The sequence below is a fragment of the Prunus persica genome, chromosome G6, assembly GCF_000346465.2.
Source record: "Prunus persica cultivar Lovell chromosome G6, Prunus_persica_NCBIv2, whole genome shotgun sequence".
Lineage (NCBI taxonomy): Eukaryota > Viridiplantae > Streptophyta > Magnoliopsida > Rosales > Rosaceae > Prunus > Prunus persica.
Window position 1 is genome coordinate 14,363,536 of NC_034014.1, and position 27,498 is coordinate 14,391,033.

At 38.4% G+C, this 27,498-nt stretch overlaps 3 protein-coding genes and 1 pseudogene across 3 annotated transcripts; 1 reads left to right on the forward strand and 3 right to left on the reverse strand.

The window, feature by feature from the left end:
• On the forward strand, positions 1,207 to 2,548 carry LOC109949642. Its single transcript, XM_020565727.1, has 2 exons — positions 1,207 to 1,801; positions 1,944 to 2,548. The coding sequence occupies exons 1-2, from the start codon at positions 1,207 to 1,209 to the stop codon at positions 2,546 to 2,548; spliced, it is 1,200 nt and encodes a 399-aa protein (XP_020421316.1).
• On the reverse strand, positions 17,013 to 21,252 carry LOC18773283 (annotated as a pseudogene).
• Positions 23,741 to 26,492, reverse strand: LOC18774733 (G-type lectin S-receptor-like serine/threonine-protein kinase At1g67520). Its single transcript, XM_020565197.1, has 7 exons — positions 26,152 to 26,492; positions 25,491 to 25,589; positions 25,214 to 25,416; positions 24,906 to 25,116; positions 24,566 to 24,803; positions 24,308 to 24,458; positions 23,741 to 24,222 (listed from the first exon to the last, which is right to left on the reverse strand). Exons 1-7 carry the CDS (start codon positions 26,417 to 26,419, stop codon positions 24,052 to 24,054), a joined length of 1,341 nt encoding a protein of 446 aa, XP_020420786.1. The 5' UTR covers positions 26,420 to 26,492; the 3' UTR covers positions 23,741 to 24,051.
• Positions 26,569 to 27,450, reverse strand: LOC109949643 (G-type lectin S-receptor-like serine/threonine-protein kinase LECRK3). Its single transcript, XM_020565728.1, has one exon. The coding sequence runs from the start codon at positions 27,448 to 27,450 to the stop codon at positions 26,569 to 26,571; it is 882 nt and encodes a 293-aa protein (XP_020421317.1).

Sequence of the window (27,498 nt, forward strand, 5' to 3'; positions counted from 1 at the left end):
CACTTTTCTGTTAGATTAAGGCCAAATTCGTAATTTTGCTGAAAATTAAGATTAATCCAAATTAGAAGTGGTGTTATGCGACGACGTCGAGGGCTAGGGCTAAGTTGTGTCGAAGAGAAGCTAAGAAAGGAAGAGGTCGTGGCTGCTTTATGGTTGCTCTCGAATCCTAAAGCAATGGAGATTCCGGATCTAATCCTTTCTTGGCTTGCCTAATCCCAACACAAAGGTTAACAATGGAGGAAAAATGGATTTTCTTTATGCTGGCTTGCGAAAGATGCTGGCTTTTCTTGATTTTCAAACCCAACAGCCTCCATAGACCCCTAATCCAAAGCATAAGGCTCGTTTTCAACTGGTCTTAGCCTAATCTTGAGACCTCATCAGTTTTTGGGTTCTCCATGAATAGGATAGAAGCCACCGAATTCGGGGAGTGGAGTGGAGAGATTTGGGCAGCTGGGTCTGGTATGTTGAAATGTAAGTGGTGAGCTGATAGAAATGTAATTAGGCCTATAAAGCTAAATGGTGTATTCACTTAGTCACTGAAATTAACAAATGTTAGGCATTAGTAACGTAAAGTTGTGATAGCCACGTGTAATGGTCCTAGAGAGCAGTTTTGGATGTAAAGGCTGTGATTCTCAGTGATGTAAGAGAATTCAGCTTTTCTCTCTTACGGTTACATAGCTCACACTGAGCTTGCTCATTTGGTAAGAGAGCATGAAATAGAAAATACAGACACGATTTGATTCTCTCTGTATTCTCTCTGCTCTCCTCACTATTCTTCACAAAACTCTAACATGGTATCAGAGCCAGGTTGGATCGTTTAGATCTGGGCGTAATCTGTGAAGGTCATTGAGCTCAATCGAAGCTCGGCTAAGCATTTGAGAAGAGAAATTGATTGATTCGGACCAAAAGATGTCTGGGTCTGGAGGCTCGGAGGTGAGGACTCCAATTTTCTCCAGTGAGAACTACGAATTCTGGAGGATTAAGATGGTAACAATCTTCAAATCTCTTGGGCTATGGAGTCTGGTAGAAAAGGGGATTCCAACCCCTGATTCGAAGAAGACAAAGAAGGGTGAAGATTCGTCGGAAGAAGAAGCTGATGCAGAGATGATTGTTATGCTCATGAAGGACGTGAAGGCTCTGGGCATTATACAAAACGCAGTTTCTGACCAGATCTTTTCGTAGATTGCCAAGGCCGAATCAGCTAAAATGGCATGGAATCTACTCTACAATGAGTACCACGGTGGTGATCAGGTCAGATCTGTAAAACTTCAGAATCTTATACGAGAATTTGAGTATACGAGAATGCGTGAAGGTGAACAACTATCTACATATCTTACTCGATTAAATGAATTGATAAATAAAATGAAAACGTTTGGAGAAGTGTTATCAAACGAGAGGTTGGTTCAAAAGGTGTTAATCAGCCTTAATAAAGTGTATGACCTCATCTGCTTGGTGATTGAAAATACAAAGAGTTTGGAAACTATTGAATTGCAGGAGGTTATTGCAATACTGAAGAGCCAAGAGCAACGTTTTGACATGCATTGTGTGGACACAGCTGAGAAGGCATTTGGCTCTTTCTTAGTCAATACAAAAGGGCAGAACAAGAATAGTACACAAATTGGTTCTACTAAGTCTAAGAACAATTGGAAGCCTAACAACAAACCATGGGAGTCTAGACTTAAGCCACAACAAGTTGGAGCTGCACAGAGCTCAAATGGATCACAATATGTGCATCAAGATGAAGTGAAGCCTCAATGCAAAGTATGCTCTAAATTTCATTTTGGAGAATGTCGATATAAGGGTCAATCTAAGTGCTATAAGTGTGATAGATTTTGGACATTGGGCTAGGGACTGTACTGCAAACAAAGGAGTCCAGAAAGCAAATAATGCAAGCCAAGTAGAAGTAAGAGGAGATTTGTTTTATGCAACCTGTGCAATTTCAGATAAGAGTGCAAATGGGGAGTGGTATGTAGACAGTGGTTGCATTAACCATATGATTGGGAACAAGAAGCTGTTAATTGACATAAATACTAGTGTAACAAGAAAGGTGCAAATGCCATCAGGGGAGATTGTAAGTATAGCTGGTATAGGTACCTTAGTATTTGACACAAACCCTGGTACAAAGTATATCAGAGAAGTCATGTATTTGCCTGGTTTGAAAGAAAATCTGTTGAGTGTAGGCCAAATGGATGAACATGGTTATCATTTGGTTTTTGGAAGCAACATGTGCAGTATCTATGATGGTTCTTCACTGGAGAATCTCATCATGAAGGTGGCAATGAGGAAGAATAGGTGTTATCCATTGTCATTATCCTCAAATGACTATGTTGCCCTGAGGGCCAGTGTATCTAATTCTACCTGGTTTTGGCATAGAAGGATAGGACATTTGCATCTGACAGGAGTACATCTGCTTAAGGAGAAAGAGATGGTACATGGTTTGCCACAATTGGAGGATGTAAATGAAGTGTGTGGAGGCTGTCAACTGGGAAAGCAACACAGAGAGTGGTTTCCAAAGGATCAAGCATGGAGAGCAAGTAACACCACTTGAGCTAATACACATGGACTTGTGTGGACCAATGCAAAATGAGTCTTTAACAGGTAATAAATACTTTATGCTGCTCATAGATGATTATACAAGGATGACTTGGGTCTATTTTTTGAGATACAAATCTGATGCACTAAGCTGTTTTCGAAAATTCAAGTCTATGGTAGAGTTGTAGTGTGGTTTTCAAAAGAAATGTTTAAGAAGTGATAAAGGGGGTGAGTTCACATCTAGTGAATTCAATAAACTATGTGAAGATGCAGGAATTCAAAGATAGTTCTCCATGGCTTACACACCCCAACATAATGGAGTGGTAGAGAGAAAGAATAGGATAGTGGTAGAGATGTCTAAGGCTATGCTACATGACAAGGAGTTGCCCTATTACTTATGGGCAGAAGCTAAACACACTGCAGTGTATATTTTGAACAGATGTCCTACTAAGGCTCTTAGAGACAAGACTCCTTTTGACACTTATAGTACAAGAAAACCAGGTGTTGCTCATTTGAAAGTGTTTGGCAGTGTGTGTTCTGTGCATAAACCAGATGAAGGTAGACATAAATTGGATGCCAAAAGCACAAGGGGAGTATTTGTTGGATATGCAACATGTGAGAAGGGTATAGAGTGTTTGATCCTGTCACTAGAAAACTGCTACTGTCAAGAGATGTTGTATTTGATGAAGGAGCAACCTGGAATTGGAAGGAAGTGACTGAAAACTCTGTGGTTATGGTGAACTATGAAGTGCAGCCTAGGAATTCTCAAGCAGAATCGTTTGAAACACCCGTAGGAAATCAGAATTCTAGTTTCATATCTAGAAACTCAGTCTCCCATGAAGAATCAAGCAAAACAAGCAGCAGAATGGAAGACACTCAGAATTTTGATCATACTCCATTGAAATGGAGGAAATTGGGTTGAACATGATAGAAAAGAATGCTACATGGGAACTTGTTGACAGAGCAATGGATAAATTAGTGATTGGAGTTAAATGGGTGTTTAAAACTAAGATAAATCTGGATGGTTCAGTGCAGAAGAATAAGGCGAGACTAGTGGCTAAAGGATACTCTCAGAAACCAAGGGTAGACTACAATGAAACATTTGCACCAGTGGCTAGATTAGACACAATCCGAACTCTGATTGCACTAGCAGCACAGAAGAGTTGGTAGCTGTATCAATTAGATGTTAAGTCAGCTTTTCTAAATGGTATCTTAGAAGAAGAAGTGTATGTAGATCAGCCAGAGGGATTTGTGGTGAAGGGGAGTGAAAGCTAGGTTTACACGCTGCACAAAGCTCTATATGGTTTGAAACAGGTGCCAAGAGCTTGGTATAGTGAAATTGATGGTTATTTTGCTGAGTGTGGTTTCACAAAGAGTCAAAGTGAGGCTACTCTTTATATCAAGACTAGAGGTGAAGCAAGCATCTTGATAGTGTCTATTTATGTAGATGATATAGTCTACACTGGAAATGATCAAGAAATGTTAAAAGAATTCAAGAAGGACATGAAGGAAAAATATGAAATGACTGATCTTGGACTTTTGCATCACTTCTTGGGAATGGGAGTAATTCAAACACCAACTAGCATATTCATTCATCAAAAGAAATATGCAACAACTCTGTTAAGCATATTTGGCTTGAATGAGTGTAAGCCAGTATCTATTCCACTAGTCACCTCAGAGAAACTAAGTAAGGATGATGGGAGTGGCTTGGCAAGTGAAGAGAAGTCTGCTGTATCTCACAGCCACTAGACTTGACATTATGTTTGCAGCTAGTTTGCTTGAAAATTCATGCATTGTCCCACTAGCAAACATCTTGGAACAACAAAACGTGTTCTTAGATATGTAAAAGGAACTCTAGATTATGGTCTGGAGTATGAGAATGGAAAAGAGGCAGTTCTATTTGGCAATTGTGACAGCGATTGGAGTGGTTCAGTGGATAATAGCAAGAGCACTTCTGGATATGCCTTTTGTTTTGGCAGTGGAGTGTTTGCTTGGGCTTCAGTCAAGCAAAACTATGTTGCACTCTCTACTGCAGAAGCAGAATACATTAGTGCCTCTGAAGCAACAACACAAGCTATTTGGTTGAGATTTGTCCTAGAAAACTTTGGAGAACTTCAAACGGAAGCTACACCTCCGCAATGTGACAACATTTCAGCTATTGCCATTACAAAGAACTCAGTGTTTCATCAAAAAACCAAGCATATTGATCGGAGGTATCATTTTATTAAAGATGCTTTGCAAGAAGGAACTGTGGACTTGATTTATTGCCCTACAAATTAGCAGTTAGCAGATATTTTTACAAAGGCTTTGGCTAAGGATCGTTTATGCTATCTCAGAGAAATGCTTGGTGTAAAATCAGCTCACAACTTAAAGGGGAGTGTTGAAATGTAAGTGGTGAGCTGATAGAAATGTAATTAGGCCTATTAAGCTAAATGGTGTATTCACTTAGTCACTGAAATTGACAAGTGTTAGGCATTAGTACTGTAAAGTTGTGATAGCCACGTGTAATGCTCCTAGAGAGCAGTTTTGGATGTAAGGCTGTGATTCTAAGTGATGTAAGAGAATTCAGCGATTCTCTCTACGGTTACATAGCTCACACTGAGCTTGCTCATTTGGTAAGAGAGCATGAAATAGAAAATACACACACGATTTGATTCTCTCAGTATTCTCTCTGCTCTCCTCACTATTCTTCACAAAACTCTAACTTGGGAGCAGGGGAAAGGGAGGGTGGGGACAGAGAGATCAAAGGTGGAGGGTGGGGGAGATGGAAGAGGAAGGAAGGGAAGGGGAGGAAGAGAGGGGAGACGGAAGGGGAAGGATGGGGGAGGGAAGGGGGAGGTCGAGGTTGATTGATTTTATTTATTTTTTGAAAAATTTAAATGTTTAATTTTAGGTAGGTAAGGTTTTTTTAAAAAATTTTTAAAATTTTTTAAAATGACAAATTTACCCTTAATTTTGATGAAATTTTGGATGGAATTTGAAAAAATTGGCGATTTAAAACAATTGGAGTCCTTAATTTATCGAAAAATTTGTTAAGGAGTTAAATTAACAATATACAAATAGTTCAAGGTGCAAAACTGTAAAAAATCCTAAAATCAAAGAAGAAAAATGCACCTGAAGAAAACGACTTGACTAGTTTTCCTTACATCTGATTGGAAAAGTCTACAAAGTCAAGTTCACAAATTCTGGGACAAATTTAGGAGAAAGTTAAACAATCTGACGATAAAGTTAACTAGCCTCTCTGCACGTGCTTCCGCGCATGCGAGAGGTTTTTTTTAAAAAAAATTTAAATTTATTTTAAAATTAAAAAAGATAATGGATATTTGTGTTCCATAAAAATATGACCCATTATCTGAATTTTCTTTTAATTTTAATTTTTTTAATACGAAAAATTGTGAATTTATCATATTATCCTCATTTAATTAATAATTTCAATTCTTAATGTTTGCATTAACCAAGGGCATTTTCTGGTATTTTGAATGTTTCACCATTCTTTGCCTTTTGCTTTATATATATAGATAAACAATTTGAACAAAAAATTTAATGGAAAATTTGGTGCATCTTTTGGACACGTAACTGATGTCAATTTGCTGACTTAATTATAAAATTAATTCTTCAGATCATAATATGAAATCAATTTGCTGACGATAAAGTTCTGAAAATTCATGTTAACAACGAAATCTCAGTCTCTGTCTAGGTATTACATCACTTTCGACAGAGAGAGAAGAAACACAGAGAGAGATTACATGGACTGGGACTTATTGTATCTCTCCTTTGAATCTTCTTATGGTACGAATTCATTTACACCACAGAGAGAGAAGAAACACGTACGAATTCATTTACACCATCCACCTTAAATTAAACAGAAATTCAGAATTAGAACTTCATACTGCATTGGAACCGATTTTCTGGAGTGCTGCAGAAGGAAAAAAAAAAAGAACAAAGAGGAAGACAAGTCACAGTGAGATCATTTTTCGATGGCTTGCATGGCATGCCTTCTTCTTGCCTTGACATTTGTTGCTGCTGAAGCACAACAGATGCAGTCAAATATAAGCCGAGGCTCTTCTTTAACACCAACCACCAACACCACATGGCTGTCACGTTCTGGTCTATATGCCTTTGGATTTTACAGGCAAGGCAATGGCTATGCTGTTGGGATATTTCTTGCTGGAATTTCCCAAAAGACAGTCGTGTGGACTGCGAATCGAGATGAACCACCAGTCTCCAACAATGCCACCTTGCTCTTCACTGGTGACGGCCTTGCCTTGCCAACAGCAGAAGGCCAAAATTACTTGGTAAAATCTTCTGGCTCTTCTTCTTATGCTTCCATGCTCGATTCCGGTAATTTCGTGCTGTACAACTCTGGTCGGGAAATAGTATGGCAGAGCTTTGATCATCCAACCGACACCCTTTTGCCTGGTCAATGCCTTTTATCAGGAAACGAACTTTTCTCTGCGAATTCAGAAGCTGATCACTCAACGGGGATTTTCCGTCTCAAAATGCAAAATGATGGAAACCTTGTTCAGTACCCTGTAGCAGCGGCGGACACCAGTATTTATGCTTTTTATTCATCTTCCACTGGTGGCGTGTTGTGAAATTTTTGCAAGCGCACAATCTGTACAAGTAATATAGAAATAAGTAGAGTGTCGTTCCCACGAAGACTGTAATTTCCTATTAACTACCAATTATGATTAATGCATAAGTCTATTTGAACAGTTGATTAAGAAAATTGATTAATTTTAAAAAAACTAAAACAATTATGAAAAATAACAATTTAATTAACGATAGAAAATTAAGATGATGAGACACTAGAGCATCCGACTTCACCATAACCAATTCTACTTAATTCTTATAGCCAATTAACCCTAATTATTATCCATGTTGACAGTTGGTTTCTCCTAATTCATTCGATATCCCCTCTCGGGCTCAACCAAAAGTATTCTCAATTAACAACTCATTCTCTCTCGAGCAACGGATTTAGAAAACTAAGAACCCATTAAGTTCTATGAGAACCTACAAGAAAACTGCATGAGTCATGTTAGTCCCTCTCGGGCACTCATTCAAGTCATGGTATTTGTTACAAGAAGCAAACACCAAACATCTCCTCTCGGTCTCCGCTTGGATCATCAATTAAATATTAGCTAGATATTTAAATCATTAAGAACAGTAACAAATACTCAACATGAGATAATAAGCAGAAATTAATATAACGATAGAAATTAAGTATTCAAGGTTAGGCTACATCGTAGCCCTAGCGATGGAAATTAGTTCATGACAGAAGAAAATATAAACCAGAGAATTATTGTCATAAAACCAATTTGGCCGATGGACTTGATCTTCAAAATCTTCACAGGAACACCTTTAAAAGCTCCTCAAATAAAGCAGCAGCAAATTCTTGGCTCTCTCTGATATTTCTCTGGTTGACTGAAAGTTGGTGGAAAAATATGGTAGAGAAGACGATGGTGGAAAAAAAGATGATCTGGCTACTAGGTTAAAGCTTTGTATTTATAGGCCAAAGGACTCCTCCAAAAATAAGGAAGATAATATTTATTTAGGAAGGAAAGGAAAAATAGGAATGTATTAAAAAAACAATACCTATTCTCAAAAGGAAGAGTAACATGCGGCTTCAAAAGATAGAGGGAATTGGCTTTGGGGTTTTAAGGGAAAAATAGGAAAGTATATCAAGTGTTCAGCCAATACCCATGCTTTGCTCCAAAAGTAGCTGACGGTGGTGGCTCAACAAAAAAAAAGGTAACCAACAATTGTTTCACAATTGTTAAGCCAGCCTTTTATGTTGGCAATAGTGCAATTCATTCATGTTGCTTTCTTTCCTTTCAGACCATTTCATTATTTTGTCATCTAGCATCTCTTGCAATTGCTCAAATGATGCAACCACCATTTCAGCAATTCACGATGGGTTCTTCTTCATGAGAAAGGCAGTGATGTGATGGTAAGCTTCTCTAACTCAATCTTTCTGGCGCTGGTCACTGAGATCAGTTGTGGATATAAATTGACACTTGCACACTTGCACAGATGCACTCCAGTTGTTTGATGAAATGACAGAGTGACTTCTTGAGATTTTGTTGAGATGATAATTCCACCCATTTTGATCCCTTAAGCTTCCAAAATTATAGTTTTTGCTCCAAAGCCTTGCTAAGTATGATTTCCTACAAAATCTCCACCAAGCACATTAAACTAACCAATTTCACATGAAAACAATGCAAATAAAGGTAGATTATATATGCAAAATATGAATCTATCAAAGTTCATAAAATGATAAGAAATAAAAGTCCTATGAAAATAAAGGTGTATGGAAGCAAGAGCTTAAGTCCTAGAAAAGAAATTGTGGAAAAGGAAAGACAAGAAATTAGGTGTCCAAAAGATGCACCTAATTTTCTTTATAGTCGGATTGTTAACTTTCTTCTAAATTTGTCCCTAACAGTAGGTCCCAGAATTTGAAAACTAGTCAAGTCGTTTTCTTATTTACATGCAATGAATCGGTCCAAATCAAACCCTTCAAGTGCATTTTTCTTCCTTGATTTTAGGGTTTTTTACGATCTTGCTCCTCAACTATTTGTATGTTGTCAATTTAACTCCTTAACAAATTTTTCGATAAATCAAGGACTCTAATTGTTTTAAAATCACCAATTGAGGGCTTATCATCAATTTTTTAAGGGTAAAATCGCCATTTAAAAACAATTAAAAAATAAAAAATAAAAACCTTACCTACCTAAAATTAAACATTTAATTTTTTTTTTAAAATTAGCATTTAAAATTTAAAGAAAAGAAATATTTAACATTTAAAATTAAAAAAAAATCAACTCAACCTCAACCTCCCCTTCCCCTCCCCTATCCTTCCCCTTCCGTCTCCCCTCTCTTCCTCCCCTTCCCCTCATTCCCCTTCCGTCTACCCCTCTCTCCCCTTCCGTCTACCATACCCTCCACTTCCCCTCCTTCCTCTTCCATCTCCCCCACCCTCCCCTTCTCCTGCTCCCAATACCAGACCCAGCAGCCCAAATCTCTCCACTCCACTCCCCGAATTCGGTGGCTTCTAACCAATTCATGGAGAACCCAAAAACCAACGAGGTCTCAAGATTAGACTAAACCCAGTTGAAAACGAGCCTTATGATTTGGATGATGGGTCTATGGAAGCAGCTGGGTTTGAAAATCAAGAAAATCCAGCATCTTTTGCAAGCCAACATAAAGAAAATCCATTTTTCCTCCATTGTTAACCTTTGTGTTGGGATTAGGCAAGCTAATAAAGGATTAGATTCAGAATCTCCATTGCTTTTGACTTTTTCCAAAAGCGAAAATTTTTTTTGTAGCTAAAACCTAAATTTACTTCCTTTTTCTTAGCCTCTCTTCGACACAACACAACCCCAGCCCTTGACGTCCTCGGATAACACCACTTCTAATTTGGATTAATCTTAATTTTCACCAAAATTACGAATTTGGCCTTAATCTAACAAAAAAGTGGATGGCATTCTTAAGAATCTGACTGTAGGCCCTCAATTGGTGAGTTTAAAATAGTTGGAGTTCTTAATTTACTTAAAAGCTTATTAAGAAACTAAATTGACAATATGAAAATAGTTAAGGGGCAAAATTGCAGAAAACCCTTGATTTTATGAAGATGATGCAGACGGACGAGGCACTTTGGAATTGTTCTCTAATACCATACCACGTAATTTTCATGGAAGAAGATCAGCTAAGGAATCATCACAAAAGAAACTTTACAATCTCATTCAACATGGCTATTGACCAGTCTAACCTGTAAAATTCCTTGCTTCGTACCGATGGCTTCTAGTTCAACCATCGCATACATTATACTAACGGAACCTGCTACTCAAACATTCCTTGAGTCCACTCTTGTTACCCAAAAAAAAATTATATATATATATATATAAATATAAAAAAAATCCTTGAGTCGTTACGAATAACAAATCAGTAGCAGCATGACCAGAATACAGACATGCCTCAACATTTAGATTAAAACAATCTAGACTAGGTTGTTTCCATACAATTCTTGTACAAGAAGAATGTTATCGTTTTTTCACACCAGTTCAACTTTTTTTTCCAAAATAAAAGGGAGCTAAAGAGGACCAATAAGAACAAATCCAATGTACTAAATTTATATTAACTAAGGTGGGGAACGTAAGAATGTGCCTTACCAGTTGAGAAAAAAGAAAAATCACGAAAAGTTAGGATAGATTTTCTGGATCAGTATTACCGTGGGAAGACCCAGAATAGACTGATGATGAGCAAATGTGCCTGATTTTTAAGTTTTTTCAGAAGGAATGACGATGCAAAACCTAGATTTTATCATTTCAGGAGGAAACTTAAGTTTCCAAATATTATAGAAATAAGAGGCTAAGGGCACTGCATTCATGGTTGTTTATGAGACGAAGGAAAAGATAGAACATCTGTTACAAGGGCAAGAAATAAGTATGAACACAACTCATAATTCATACAATGTAATGTACTCGCTGTGGTATAAGTGTATTAAAAGATGCATTTACAAACAAGTAGCCATTTGTGTGTAGACAGCGCAAACAATGCCAGTTTTGAAATACCTGGAACATCAACAAGACAATTTCCAATAAACACAAGTGACTCGGTTAGCTGCTACAGTACAATGAAGCTTCACGTCTCATTCAAGGATCAAATTCATCTCTCACTCTATTATGTGGACTTCGAAGCTTTGTCCAGGATGTCAAAAACACTTTGTAGAGTCATCTCCTCCACAATAACAACCTTGTCTCTTGATTTGGAGCCAGAACCAATAGAAACCTGCCTTCTTTTTACCCCTAAAACCTGTAATTTGGGAAGAATGAGAATTTGAAGTTTCCAAGCATAAACATTAATGGTTGAGCAGACCAAATAAACTGAGGGGTTAAGACCTCAAAACAAAATTGATAAATTTGGTGCATGCAACTCAAAACCATTTGGCAATGGGTGTAGAGGCCTTAGGATTTCTAAGTAAGATGCACGGCTTAGAATGCCCAATATGAAACTTTATATTCTTTCTAAGAAAATTATTAGAAAACTATGCTACATTTCACTCATAATAATACAAATTAGACCTTCAAAAGTATAGGCCTCATTCTGTACCCATCATTTAAAGTGAAATTAATCTTCCCTTCGAACTTTCTCAAGAATCTGTTCTGTCACAAATCCTTTGCCAACCCTGCCACAAAGCTACTGTGCCACCTTATCTTGCCAACTTATAAACAAATGATGGGTACCGAAGTATATTTTCATGTATATGTGTGTGCAAGACTTTAGAATGTAATTGAATGTAGTTATAGTCATAGACGAGTAACTGAAAAATGATAACAAAAATATCTCTAGAAACAATACCAGCTGAAGTATATAATCTACCCAAAATGCAAATCAGTGTTTGACAAAATAATCTATCAAAGCTATTCTTTCTTACTAGCTAACTGCGGTGTAGATAGGATGGACGGGTGGTATGAAGTGGTCCAGGAATAGACATTTTATGCTCTCTCCTTTTCTCTAGTTTGGCTCAATATTTCTCTCCTTTGCAGGACCAAATCACTTCACAATCAAAGGTTGGTTAAAGCAACGACAATCTCAACCAAAAAGATACAAACAAAACATCACTTCCCCAACAAAACTTTAATTTGGCATTCCATATATAAAACAAAAAACAAAAAAGGTTGAAAAGGGATAAGCCAAAAAGAAACAGGACCAACCGAGCTGATATAGTCAAGTAGCGCTGCATTAGCTTGGGATCTAAATTTTTTTTTTTTTTTTTTTTTGGTCAAATAACTTGGGGTGTACTTGGGCAGTGATGAGTTTTGTGGTTCAAGAAAAGTTGCAAAATTAACCCCTCTCTGTATTTTGTTTGTATCACTCACATACCTAGTCATTTCCCTTGCATACCCCCTTCGCCCACATATTGTACGTACCTAAGTATATGCCCCAAATATCCACGTATATGCCGTGTATCAAACCTTAGTATCCATGCTTCATAGGCGGTAACAATAATTTTTTTGAAAGAATAGTAGAGTGTGACTTAAAGCTTCTCATTGATTATTTTCTTCTTAAATGTGATATTCTTTAGTGAATACCAATTACATGAGGGACACCACCTGTGACACGCAAATCTCCTTTATTTTAGTCTCTTCTAGTCTTTCTTGATTGATTGACAAGTCTTCCCCCAGTCTTCGTAACACCCACCCACCCCATGCTCCAAAGTAATTCTTCTCCTTTTCATTTTATGACCATATGCATATTCTTTTCCGACAAGTCTTCCTATATAATTTTATATGCCATTTAGACTTCAAATTACATAACTTATTACCATGGACTATAAAGCCTTCCTTTTCTATTCCCTCAAACACTCCCATGCCTTTCTTGGTTGGACCATCAGATTTCAAACAAGTCTTTCTGTTGGAACATGAAACGGTACATAATATGAACTCATAGAAATCATTAGGTTCATGCATCATAGAAAATTGAGAAACCAAGTGTAAGTGAAAATGTGAGAAATGTGAAAATTTCTAGAGAAAACTGGTCATCTGCCAACTACTAATCAATCAACACTAATCTCCTGCCCATTATTAATTGGCCCAACACGAGCATGGCTTAACTCTTTAAAATTATGGAGTAGCTCCTCCTAAATACAAATGGGGTTTTGACATTTGTCAAATTCCTTTAACCACCAAAACTGCCATTCTAGAGTCTAATATCAATTGTTAAGAACTCATGTGACAAGAATCGACCCGAATTCCCCCTTGGAACCCTTGACGAACCCTGCTTCCAGTCCGACATCTACCTGATGCCGAACCCAGTTTATTAAAAGTCCTGTAACCCTAATTTAAACGGATAAACAGTCCGACTTCTACCAAAATTTCGGTAGAGTCTCCCCTATAATAGGAACAATTCCTAAATTTCACTACCTACGAAAAAGTACATAAATAACCACAATTTCCAACATTCACAAGGTAATGGCACACACAACAGCTAAAATTAAGTAAATGGGCCTCACGCCCTTTACCCAAACTCAAACAAGCGACCAGAGGAACTAATTTACAACTTGAGAAAGAATAAAGATAGAGAGTGATAGTAGAACATTCCTACGAAGCGGACAATGATGATGCCTCGATGTGGTGGTCTCGACTTTGGACATCTAGAACCTGGGGGGTGCAAAACATAAAACATGAGGAATTAAGAGCGACCATGTGACATTTCTTGGAAAAGATAAAATTTGCCAAAGGTCTGTCCCTGCGACATTTGCAGGAAAGTTCTCCTGTTGTCACTTTGTCAGGAAAGATCAGATTCACAGCGAAAGGTCTGTCCAGACGAAATTCTAATTGGTAAAGATCAAAATTCTCTACGAAGGGTCTATCTCTTTGCAGGAAAGAAACTTGAGGAATTAAGAGTGACATGGTTTCAGTGTATCGCTTGCATCCTGATGTATCTACAAGCAAGGCAATTAAGTTTGGATTGCTAGCACACTAGCCATGAATGAGCAAAGGGTACAAGTTACAACTTCAAATTAAGGATGAAAATTTTGCTGTAAATTATTAGTGGGTTAATTAAACATGAGAGCTGTTATTTCCACCCACCTGTCATATTTTCCTACCCACTTTATTTTCAAAATTTTAAAGATAAAATTATCCTTTTGTAAAATTATTTCTAAGGACTTAAGAGGACGCACATTTTCACACACAATACAACACACTTTTGACATCATCAGATTCACCTACTATCAACGATTCAAATTATCGACTTATAAAATATAATTAATGTTATTTTTGTCTTTTGTTCGACTTTTTTCTAGAAAATAAATTAGTCTCCCCTAAAATCGGACTTTCTCTCTCCTCTCTCTCGTTATCTTCTCTAACTCAAAAGCTGAAGGAGAAGAACTTTCTAACCCACCAGAGCATGTCTAAACTAAAATCACCCTGAGATGGTTAATCTTTAGTTTCTTGAAGAAAAAAAAAATAGCCGTAAAAAATTCACATAAGACTTCTTCCAGCAGGATCATGCTAACAACGATATATGTCATTGGGTTGGGGCTATCCTGCAAACATTGAACACAGCTTTAATGGAGCGTGCTCTGTTACATCCTTCTGGATTAGGAAAAATTTATTCTCTTACATGTTTATAATTTTCTCTCTCCTGGCACATCCTTGTATGCATTTTTCTTCTCCTCTAAACCATCTAGTCCAAGTCTGGTGGTGGTATGGCTTTTCCATTTATCCTGGCGCATTCAATTTCATGGTCAAGAAAGAATTTTAAAGACATTAGTTCCCCTTTTTTCTCTTCTAAACCCTAATAATTAAGGTTGCACTTGCACTGACCATACGGGAAGAAGTTGAACCCTTTCCCTTCGCTAATGGAGTGGTTGGAGTATTGCATAGTTTTGGCAATAGGATTTCAATCAAAACTCACCAAATGACTCCTCCCACAACATTATTATGTTCCCCAAGTTTTGGACTCAATCCTGTATCGATTGGTCCATGAAATTGGACAATTCAGGTTCGTACGAAGTTTGTTTTGAAATGGAGTGGTTGGTGTATTACATAGTTCTGGAGATTGGATTTCACTGAAAACCCACCAAATGACTCCTCCCATTATATTATGATGTTTCCCAAGTTTTGGACTCAATGCGATATCGATTGGTCCATGAAATTGGACAATTCAGGCTGGTACGAAGTTCGTTCTGAAATGGAGTGGTTGGTGTATTGCATAGTTTTAGCCATTGGATTTCACAAAAAACTCACCGCATGACTCCTCCCACCATATTATGATGTTCTCCAAGTTTTGGGCTCAATTCGATATCGATTGGTCTTAGAAATTGGACTATTCATGTTCGTACGAAGTTCGTTCGCTAATGGAGAGGTTGATGTATTGCCTAGTTTTGGCAATTGGATTGTACTTAAAAATCATCAAATGACTCCTCCCACAACATTATGTGATAAGGTCATAATTTCACACATTTGCATGCCTTCTTTGCTGAGTAATTTTGTTTAGCTTCTCTTTATTTTGAGTCTCTTACCTATGTTTGTGTGTTTTGTAGGTTAAGACAGCAAGGGGATGACATTTGATACAATTCATGCATGTTAAGGGCTGAGTGGCACAAGAGGAATATGAGCTTAAAGACAAAACCAATTTGAGCCACACTCCTTGTCAGTCCAGTTTCGTAGGTCATCTTGCAGGCCCCATTTCAGCAACTTACACAAGTCGGATAAGGAGACATCCTTGATAGAACTTGTTCCAATGGTTGTCTATTATAACATATCCAAATTTCAGCCCAATTGGATAAATTTGGACCCCTCAACACGTCAAAGACTGAACCAAGTTCACAGAAATGTCATGTTGGCTGCCATCACATTTAATGTGGCTACATCCCTAGAGCCATGTGCTACACATGGGCAGCCATGCATGGGAGTCAAATCAGCTCAGAAGCTCAGAAAGATGAACAAAAGTCAAGCTTTCCATAAAGAAACCATACCAAAGCATGTATATGTCAGCTGGAGCAGTTGGCAAGTATGGGCAGCTAGAGCAGTTTGGGAGCAGCTAAGAGAGGTGCGCTTCACCAGCCAAAGGGGAGGACGAAATTGCACTCTATAAATAGAGAGCTGCACACTCATTCAAGGGGAGAGCAGATGTCACACCCCGGGATCGGCTCCGCCGTAGCACGATATTGTCTGCTTTGGGCCCCCCTCTTTGCCCGCACGGTTTTGTTTCTGGGAGCTCACGAGCAACTTTCCAGTGGGTCACCCATCCTGGGATTGCTCTGGCTTCCAACTCGCTTAACTTCGGAGTTCCTACGACTCCGAAGCCAGTGAGCTCCCAAAAGGCCTCGTGCTAGATGGATGCGGGTGTGCACATATAAGGCACATCACCCCGTCTCTGTTGGTTGATGTGGGATCTTACAATCCACCTCCCTTAAGGGCCCGACGTCCTCGTCGGCACACTCGCACCACACGGCAGAGTGGCTCTGATACCAAATTGTCACATCCCGGGATCGGCTCCGCCGTAGCACGATATTGTCCGCTTTGGGCCCCCCTCACTGCCCGCACGGTTTTGTTTCTGGGAGCTCACGAGCAACTTCCCAGTGGGTCACCCATCCTGAGATTGCTCTGGCTTCCAACTCGCTTAACTTCGGAGTTCCTATGACTCCGAAGCCAGTGAGCTCCCAAAAGGCCTCGTGCTAGATGGATGCGGGTGTGCACATATAAGGCACATCACCCCCTCTCCGTTGGTTGCTGTGGGATCTTACAGCAGACACACACACTCACTTCATCCATTACTCTCATACACACATTCAGATTGACCGCAAAGAGAGAAGGGAGCTTGGAGCTATCAAGGGAGCTTGGAGCTGTCCTGGGAACTTCCTTGCTGCAATCATCTAGTTCTTCTCCTCTCTTTATCCTATCTATGCATTTCTTATTTTCTGTATTCATAGTTATGTCTAATTAATCCATTTAGTTAGTGATAGTTTTGGGGTCTAAAACATGAAAATAATTAAGGGTCTTTTTTTTCTTTTTCTTTTTTCCATATTCCAATCTTTCCACATAATTTTGGGGGTCCAATATTGACATATATAGGGTCACTCGTCAAATCACTCAGCACACCCACAATACAAGTGTTCACCAAACTATCATTGTGGTTGTGCTGAGTGGTTAATTAAGTTCCGGCTATAAATGATAAAAACTCAATTAAACGTCATATATCAAATACCTAGTGAATCTATACGCAATAATGCCAATTAAAAAACTATAATCCATAAGGAAACCTACTTTTTCACAGGATACAACATATACAAAAGCCAAGCAATGTTCAAAAATGAAGGTACCATTGTAATTATGGCCCGAAGATATCGTTTAGCTAATAGACGAATCCTCTATCGTCCAGCAACTGTGGTATTAGACAAGCCATTTACTGATAGAATTTGCAACTCCCTTCTACTTATACTTATATCAGACACAATAACATTTCTTATTGTGATGAATGCTGGCCTTGTAGGTAATGGCAATGAAATTGTTTCAGTGGTCAACATAGATACGACGTCAGACATGGAGGGCCGATCAGCTGCATTTTCTTCCACGCATAACAGACCAACTTGGAAGCATCTTAACAATTGATCTTCAGTACATGAATCCTTTAGTGTTGGATCCATTAGCTCTAGCCCCCTGCCTTCTTTCCATAACTCCCATGCCTGAAAAAATATAGCACTCATTTAATTAAGTTGTTGAAAGATTCATGATATATATGTTCACAACTCAAAAAAGAAAATGTTAATCGTAAATTTGATTTGTAAGACATACATATCCTACTATATTGAGCACGTGATCAGCAATGTAGAAGCTACTATTTCTCCTACCACTAATGATTTCAAGCATTAACACCCCGAAACTATAGACGTCAGATTTTATCGAAAAAATCCCCTCCATAGCGTACTCGGGAGACATGTAACCACTGTATCATATAAAAACCAAATATATTTAGTATATGTTTGTAAGTACAGGTTTAGCAATGTCAAAGTGGTGAAAGGCATAATAATTTATAATGTATGATCTACTTACTATGTTCCAACAATCCTATTGGTACTTGCTTCAAGTTCATTATGTGTAAAAATTCTCGCCAAACCAAAATCAGAAATTTTGGGCTTCATATATTCATCAAGTAGTATGTTACTAGCTTTTAAATCTCTGTGAATTACTCTCATTCTTGAGTATTTATGCAAGTAAAGCAGTCCTTGAGCGATTCCTTCAATTATGTTGAACCGCTTCGTCCAATCTAGTAGCGTCGCTCTGGTTGAATCTGTCCAAATATATACATGAAAATAGCTGGAAATGTCAGATTATTCGAATAGAAGAAATCAAGTAACTAAGATTAAAGTGATCGAGAATCTTAATTGCCGACCGAATAAAAAATAGTCCAAACTTTTGTTTGGCATGTAGGCATAGATTAACATCCTCTCTTCCCCATGAATGCAGAAGCCAAAAAGCTGAACGAGGTTTGTATGTTGGAGTTCAGATATGAGTATCAATTCATTCTTAAACTCCGAAGTTCCTTGCCCTGAACATCTTGAAAGCCTCTTCACAGCAATTTCTCGCCCCGTCACAAGTTTGCCCTTCATTAATAATCCATAATATAGCACCAACTAATCAGGTTTATATTTTTCAGTTATTAATACAAAGACACTCATTTTTATTTAAAACCTTAATTACCTTATAAACAGGTCCAAAGCCCCCCTGTCCGAGCTTGTTTTCTTCCGAGAAGTTGGTTGTGGCAGCCACGACAGATGCGTAGCGAAATACTGTCAAATTATTTCCCAGCTTTCCATCATTTTGAAGCCCGTTGACATCGCCAGTGGATCTATCAGATTCCATCCATTCAAGCAATTCATTCTCAACCATCGGGTTGGTCTCCCCTGTTTAGATTAATGTTTAAAGAGTCTACTTGAAAATTAAAATTTACTATTTCCAAAGCCTTCATAGATGTTTAAAGAGTCTACCTGAAAATAGTTTCCTCCTTAGTAGATAGCTCGAGATGCAAAGCACCATTACCAATAGAGCAGAGCCAATAGCCGTGCCAATCCATATCCACTTATGTGCTGCACATAGTAACACAAATGTGAAGAGATAATTCTTCCATATTCATTGTAGACATGTATATATATACTTATGTAAATGTGCCTGAAATTTATTCTCGTTACACTTTGCCTTTCACGGGTGAAGAGCACATCTGCAAGTGAGCCGTTGCTCATGTACTCATACACCAAAAGCTTTATAGCTCCGTCAAGGCAATATCCAAGTAAACGGACTAGATTCTTGTGATGGGTTTTCCCAATAACTCTGATCTCAGTCTGAAATTCTGTTTTCACTTCAGCTGCAACTTTCTCTAGTCTTTTCTTTTGACAGCAACTGGCTTTTGGCTACCCAAAATCAGCCCTTTATAAACTATTGACGAGGCTCCTCTACCAAGCTCTTCCTTGAAATTATTAGTCATCTTTTCTAGGTCTTCATAAGCATATCGTCGTGGAGCCACAATCTCATTCAATTCACAGTCACCATTCAATTCACATCGCTCATTCTTATATATGCCCAGACATTGTGTTTCCACAACACAATCACGGAAATCAACAACAAAATGGATCAAAGCAGTAAATGAAAGGCCAATAATGAGGATGTCAGTTCTACCTTTTTTCTTGCTTCCTGGTTGAACAATTCTAGGATCTGTATCTGGTTTTGTAGGTACACCTTCCTTGATGAGAGCTCTGAGTGAAGTTCCATTGACTCTTCTACCATATCTCAAAGGAAGCCTTTGCTTTCTGCAGTTTGTACCGTCAAAAAACACAGCATCACAGTCACAATCCTCCAGACAGCCTTGTATGCAATCGTCTTTGTCTGATAATCTCAAACTCATATACGAATCATCTTCCCATGTGCTTTCCAGCTCTTCCATGGTGTAAGTGAAATTCTCAGTCCTGTTTATGCATGCATCCGCAACAAAATTTCTCTCGCACCCGGATGTCTGATTTCCCTGGTTGACAGATTTGAATCTCGGAAGACATTTACAGTCAGGCTCTAGATCAATTAAGACACAATAGCTATTCAATCCGCATAGGCCTTTAGGAACACACTTATCCTCGGAAGACTCCCACTCAACTGACCAAATTGCATTCTTTTTCAAATCATGTGAATACAAACGAAATATCCCACCTACATCAATTCTCATAAGATAAAGTTTTCCTTCATCAGTAGGAAGACCTCCATCTGTTATATTTCGAATATTCGTACCATTCCTGTTAAGCAAGTAGAGATGGCCATCAGCACCAAAATTAAGTGTCACATTCTCTCCCTGGCCAACAGTGAGAGATGAATAAAAAGCATAAACACTGGTGTCCGGGGTATCTACAGGGTACTGAACAAGGTTTCCATCATTTTGCATTTTGAGACGGAAAATCCCCGTTGAGTGATCAGCTTCTGAATTCGCAGAGAAAAGTTCGTTTCCTGATAAAAGGCGTTGACCAGGCAAAAGGGTGTCGGTTGGATGATGAAAGCTCTGCCATACTATTTCCCGACCAGAGTTGTACAGCACGAAATTACCGGAATCGAGCATGGAAGCATAAGAAGAAGAGCCAGAAGATTTTACCAAGTAATTTTGGCCTTCTGCTGTTGGCAAGGCAAGGCCGTCACCTGTGAAGAGCAAGGTGGCATTGTTGGAGACTGGTGGATCATCTCGATTCGCAGTCCACACGACTGTCTTTTGGGGAATTCCAGCAAGAAATATCCCAACAGCATAGCCATTGCCTTGCCTGTAAAATCCAAAGGCATATAGACCAGAACGTGACAGCCATGTGGTGTTGGTGGTTGGTGTTAAAGAAGAGCCTCGGCTTATATTTGACTGCATCTGTTGTGCTTCAGCAGCAACAAATGCCAAGGCAAGAAGAAGGCATGCCATGCAAGCCATCGAAAAATGATCTCACTGTGACTTTTCTTCCTCTTTGTTCTTTTTTTTTTTCCTTCTGCAGCACTCCAGAAAATTGGTTCCAATGCAGTATGAAGTTCTAATTCTGAATTTCTGTTTAATTTAAGGTGGATGGTGTAAATTAATTCGTACGTGTTTCTTCTCTCTCTGTGGTGTAAATGAATTCGTACCATAAGAAGATTCAAAGGAGAGATACAATAAGTCCCAGTCCATGTAATCTCTCTCTGTGTTTCTTCTCTCTCTGTCGAAAGTGATGTAATACCTAGACAGAGACTGAGATTTCATTGTTAACATGAATTTTCAGAACTTTATCGTCAGCAAATTGATTTCATATTATGATCTGAATAATTAATTTTATAATTAAGTCAGCAAATTGACATCACTTACGTGTCCAAAAGATGCACCAAATTTTCCATTAAATTTTTTGTTCAAATTGTTTATTAACTTTATCGTCAGATTGTTTAACTTTCTCCTAAATTTGTCCCAGAATTTGTGAACTTGACTTTGTAGACTTTTCCAATCAGATGTAAGGAAAACTAGTCAAGTCGTTTTCTTCAGGTGCATTTTTCTTCTTTGATTTTAGGATTTTTTACAGTTTTGCACCTTGAACTATTTGTATATTGTTAATTTAACTCCTTAACAAATCTTTCGATAAATTAAGGACTCCAATTGTTTTAAATCGCCAATTTTTTCAAATTCCATCCAAAATTTCATCAAAATTAAGGGTAAATTTGTCATTTTAAAAAATTTTAAAATTTTTTTTAAAAAACCTTACCTACCTAAAATTAAACATTTAAATTTTTCAAAAAATAAATAAAATCAATCAACCTCGACCTCCCCCTTCCCTCCCCCATCCTTCCCCTTCCGTCTTCCCTCTCTTCCTCCCCTTCCCCTCCTTCCTCTTCCATCTCCCCCACCCTTCATAGATTACGTCCAGATCTAAACGATCCAACCTGGCTCTGATACCATGTTAGAGTTTTGTGAAGAATAGTGAGGAGAGCAGAGAGAATACAGAGAGAATCAAATCGTGTTTGTATTTTCTATTTCATGCTCTCTTACCAAATGAGCAAGCTCAGTGTGAGCTATGTAACCGTAAGAGAGAATAGCTGAATTCTCTTACATCACTGAGAATCACAGCCTTACATCCAAAACTGCTCTCTAGGACCATTACACGTGGCTATCACAACTTTACATTACTAATGCCTAACACTTATTAATTTCAGTGACTAAGTGAATAAACCATTTAGCTTAATAGGCCTAATTACATTTCTATCACCTCACCACTTACATTTCAACATACCAGACCCAGCTGCCCAAATCTCTCCACTCCACTCCCCGAATTCGGTGGCTTCTATCCTATTCATGGAGAACCCAAAAACTGACGAGGTCTCAAGATTAGGCTAAACCCAATTGAAAACGAGCCTTATGCTTTGGATGATGGGTCTATGGAGGCTGCTGGGTTTGAAAATCAAGAAAAGCCAGCATCTTTCGCAAGCCAGCATAAAGAAAATCCATTTTTCCTCCATTGTTAACCTTTGTGTTGGGATTAGGCAAGCCAAGAAAGGATTAGATCCGGAATCTCCATTGCTTTAGGATTCGAGAGCAACCATAAAGCAGCCACGACCTCTTCCTTTCTTAGCTTCTCTTCGACACAACTTAGCCCTAGCCCTCGACGTCGTCGCATAACACCACTTCTAATTTGGATTAATCTTAATTTTCAGCAAAATTACGAATTTGGCCTTAATCTAACAGAAAAGTGGACGGTGTTCTTAAGAATCTGACTGTAGGCCCTCAATCGGTGATTTTAAAATAGTTGGAGTTCTTAATTTACCGAAAAGCTTATTAAGAAACTAAATTGACAATATGAAAATAGTTAAGGGGCAAAACTGCAGAAAACCCTAGATTTTATGAAGATGATGCAGACGGACGAGGCACTTTGGAATTGTTCTCTAATACCCTACCACGTAATTTTCACGGAAGAAGATCAGCTAAGGCATCATCACAAAAGAAACTTTACAATCTCATTCAAGATGGCTATTGATTAGTTTAGCCTGTAGAAGTCCTTCCTTCGTACCGATGGCTTCTAGTTCCAAAACCATCGCATAGGTTATACTAATGGAACCTGCTACTCAAACGTTCCTTGAGTCCACTCTTGTTACCCCAAAATAAATATAAATAATAAATAAATAAATAAATCCTTGAGTCGTTACGAATAACAAATCAGTAGCAGTATGACCAGACTACAAACATGCCTCAACATTTAGATTAAAACAATCTAGACTATGTGGTTTCCACACAATTCTTGTACAAGAAGAATGTTATCGTTTTTTCACACCAGTTCAACTATATTTTTTTTTCCAAAATAAAATGGAGCTAAAGAGGACCAATAAGAACAGATCCACTGTACTAAATTTATATTAACTAAGGTGGGGAACGTAAGAATGTGCCTTACCTGTTGAGAAAAAGTACAATCACGAAAAGTTAGGAGAGACTTTCTGGATCAGTATTACCGAGGGAATATCCAGAATAGACTGATGATGAGCAAACGTGCCCGATTTTTAAGTTTTTTTCAAAAGGAATGACAATGCAAAACCTAGATTTTATCATTTTAGGAGGAAACTTAAGTTTCGAAATATTATAGAAATAAGAGGCTAAGGGCACTGCATTCATGCTTGTTTACGAGACAAAGGAAAAGATAGAACATCTGTTACAAGGGCAAGAAATACAAGTATGAACACAACTCATAATTCATATAATGTAATGTACTCGCTGTGGTACAAGGGTATTAAAATATGCATTTACAAACAAGTAGTCAAAGTTTTTTTCTTTTTCTTTTTTCCATATTCCAATCTTTCCACAAGCCAAGCAATGTTCAAAAATGAAGGTACCATTGTAATTATGGCCCGAAGATATCGTTTAGCTAATAGACGAATCCTCTATCGTCCAGCAACTGTGGTATTAGACAAGCCATTTACTGATAGAATTTGCAACTCCCTTCTACTTATACTTATATCAGACACAATAACATTTCTTATTGTGATGAATGTTTCAGTACAACATAGATACGACGTCAGACATGGAGGGCCGATCAGCTGCATTTTCTTCCACGCATAACAGAACAACTTGGAAGCATCTTAACAATTGATCTTCAGTACATGAATCCTTTAGTGTTGGATCCATTAGCTCTAGCCCCCTGCCTTCTTTCCATAACTCCCATGCCTGAAAAAATATAGCACTCATTTAATTAAGTTGTTCACAACTCAGAAAGGAAAATGTAATCGTAAATTTGATTTGTAAGACATACATATCCTACTATATTGAGCACGTGATCAGCAATGTAGAAGCTACTATTTCTCCTACCACTAATGATTTCAAGCACTAACACCCCGAAACTATAGACGTCAGATTTTATCGAAAAAATCCCCTCCATAACGTACTCGGGAGACATGTAACCACTGTATCATATAAAAACCAAATATATTTAGTATATGTTTGTAAGTACAGGTTTAGCAATGTCAAAGTGGTGAAAGGCATAATAATTTATAATGTATGATCTACTTACTATGTTCCAACAATCCTATTGGTACTTGCTTCAAGTTCATTATGTGTAAAAATTCTCGCCAAACCAAAATCAGAAATTTTGGGCTTCATATATTCATCAAGTAGTATGTTACTAGCTTTTAAATCTCTGTGAATTACTCTCATTCTTGAGTATTTATGCAAGTAAAGCAGTCCTTGAGCGATTCCTTCAATTATGTTGAACCGCTTCGTCCAATCTAGTAGCGTCGCTCTGGTTGAATCTGTCCAAATATATCCATGAAAATAGCTGGAAATGTCAGATTATTCGAATAGAAGAAATCAAGTAACTAAGATTAAAGTGATCGAGAATCTTAATTGCCGACCGAATAAAAAGTGGTCCAAACTTTTGTTTGGCATGTAGGCATAGATTAACATCCTCTCTTCCCCATGAATGCAGAAGCCAAAAAGCTGAACGAGGTTTGTATGTTGGAGTTCAGATATGAGTATCAATTCATTCTTAAACTCCGAAGTTCCTTGCCCTGAACATCTTGAAAGCCTCTTCACAGCAATTTCTCGCCCCGTCACAAGTTTGCCCTTCATTAATAATCCATAATATAGCACCAACTAATCAGGTTTATATTTTTCAGTTATTAATACAACGACACTCATTTTTATTTAAAACCTTAATTACCTTATAAACAGGTCCAAAGCCCCCCTGTCCGAGCTTGTTTTCTTCCGAGAAGTTAGTTGTGGCAGCCACGACAGATGCGTAGCTAAATATTGTCAAATTATTTCCCATCTTTCCATCATTTTGAAGCCCCTTGACGTCGCCAGTGGATCTATCAGATTCCATCCATTCAAGCATTTCATTCTCAGACATCGGGTTGGTCTCCCCTGTTTAGATTAATGTTGTAAGAAAATTAAAATTTACAATTTCCAAAGCCTTCATAGATGTTTAAAGAGTCTACCTGAAAATAGTTTCCTCCTTAGTAGATAGCTCGAGATGCAAAGCACCATTACCAATAGAGCAGCGCCAATAGCCGTGCCGATCCATATCCACTTATGTGCTGCACATAGTAACACAAATGTGAAGAGATAATTCTTCAATATTCATTGTAGACATGTATATATATACTTATGTAAATGTGCCTGAAATTTATTCTCGTTACACTTTGCCTTTCACGGGTGAAGAGCACATCTGCAAGTGAGCCGTTGCTCATGTACTCATACACCAAAAGCTTTTTAGCTCCGTCAAGGCAATACCCAAGTAAGCGGACTAGATTCTTGTGATGGGTTTTCCCAATAACTCTGATCTCAGTCTGAAATTCTGTTTCCCCTTCAGCTGCAACTTTCTCTAGTAACTTTTGACAGCAACTGGCTTTTGGCTACCAAAATCAGCCCTTTATAAACTATTGATGAGGCTCCTCTACCAAGCTCTTCCTTGAAATTATTAGTCATCTTTTCTTGCTCTTCATAAGCGTATCGTCGTGGAGCCACACTCTCATTCAGTTCACAGTCACCATTCACATCGCTCATTCTTATATATGCCCACAACACAATCCCGGAAATCAACAACAAAATGGATCAAAGCAGTAAATGAAAGACCAATAATGAGGATGTCAGTTCTACCTTTTTTCTTGCTTCCTGGTTGAACAATTCTAGGATCCGTGTCTGGTTTTGTAGGTACACCTACCTTGATGAAAGCTCTCTCTGAAGTTCCTTTGTCTCTTCTACCAAATCTCAAAGGAAGCCTCCTCTTTCTGCAGTTTGTACCGTCAAAAAACACAGCTTCACAGTCGCAATCCGCCAGACAGCCTTGTATGCAATCGTCTTTGTCGGATAATCTCAAACTCATATACGAAATATCTTCCCATGTTGTGCTTTCCAGCTCTTCCATGGTGTCAGTGAAATTCTCATTCCTGTTTTTGCACGCATCCGCAACAAAGTTTCTCTCGCACCCGGATGTCTGATTTCCCTGGTTGACAGATTCGAATCTTGGAAGACATCTACAGTCAGGCTCTAGATCAATTAAGACACAATAGCTATTCAATCCGCATAGGCCTTTAGGAACACACTTATCCTTGGAAGACTCCCACTCAACTGACCAAATTGCATTCTTTTTCGAATCATGTAAAGTTTTCCTTCATCAGTAGGAAGACCTCCATCTGTTATATTCCGAATATTCGTACCATTCCTGTTGAGCAAGTAGAGATGGCCATCAGCACCAAAATTAAGTGTCACATTCTCTCCCTGGCCAACAGTGAGAGATGAATAAAAAGCATAAATACTGGTGTCCGCCGCTGCTACAGGGTACTGAACAAGGTTTCCATCATTTTGCATTTTGAGACGGAAAATCCCCGTTGAGTGATCAGCTTCTGAATTCGCAGAGAAAAGTTCGTTTCCTGATAAAAGGCGTTGACCAGGCAAAAGGGTGTCGGTTGGATGATGAAAGCTCTGCCATACTATTTCCCGACCAGAGTTGTACAGCACGAAATTACCGGAATCGAGCATGGAAGCATAAGAAGAAGAGCCAGAAGATTTTACCAAGTAATTTTGGCCTTCTGCTGTTGGCAAGGCAAGGCCGTCACCTGTGAACAGCAAGGTGGCATTGTTGGAGACTGGTGGATCATCTCGATTCGCAGTCCACACGACTGTCTTTTGGGGAATTCCAGCAAGAAATATCCCAACAGCATAGCCATTGCCTTGCCTGTAAAATCCAAAGGCATATAGACCAGAACGTGTCAGCCATGTGGTGTTGGTGGTTGGTGTTAAAGAAGAGCCTCGGCTTATATTTTGACTGCATCTGTTGTGCTTCAGCAGCAACAAATGCCAAGGCAAGAAGAAAGGCATGCCATGCAAGCTATCCAAAATGATCTCACTGTGACTTTGTCTTCCTCTTTGATCTTTTATTTTATTCCTCTGCAGCATTTCAAAAAATTGGTTCCATGCGGTATGAGTTCTGAATTTCTGAATTTC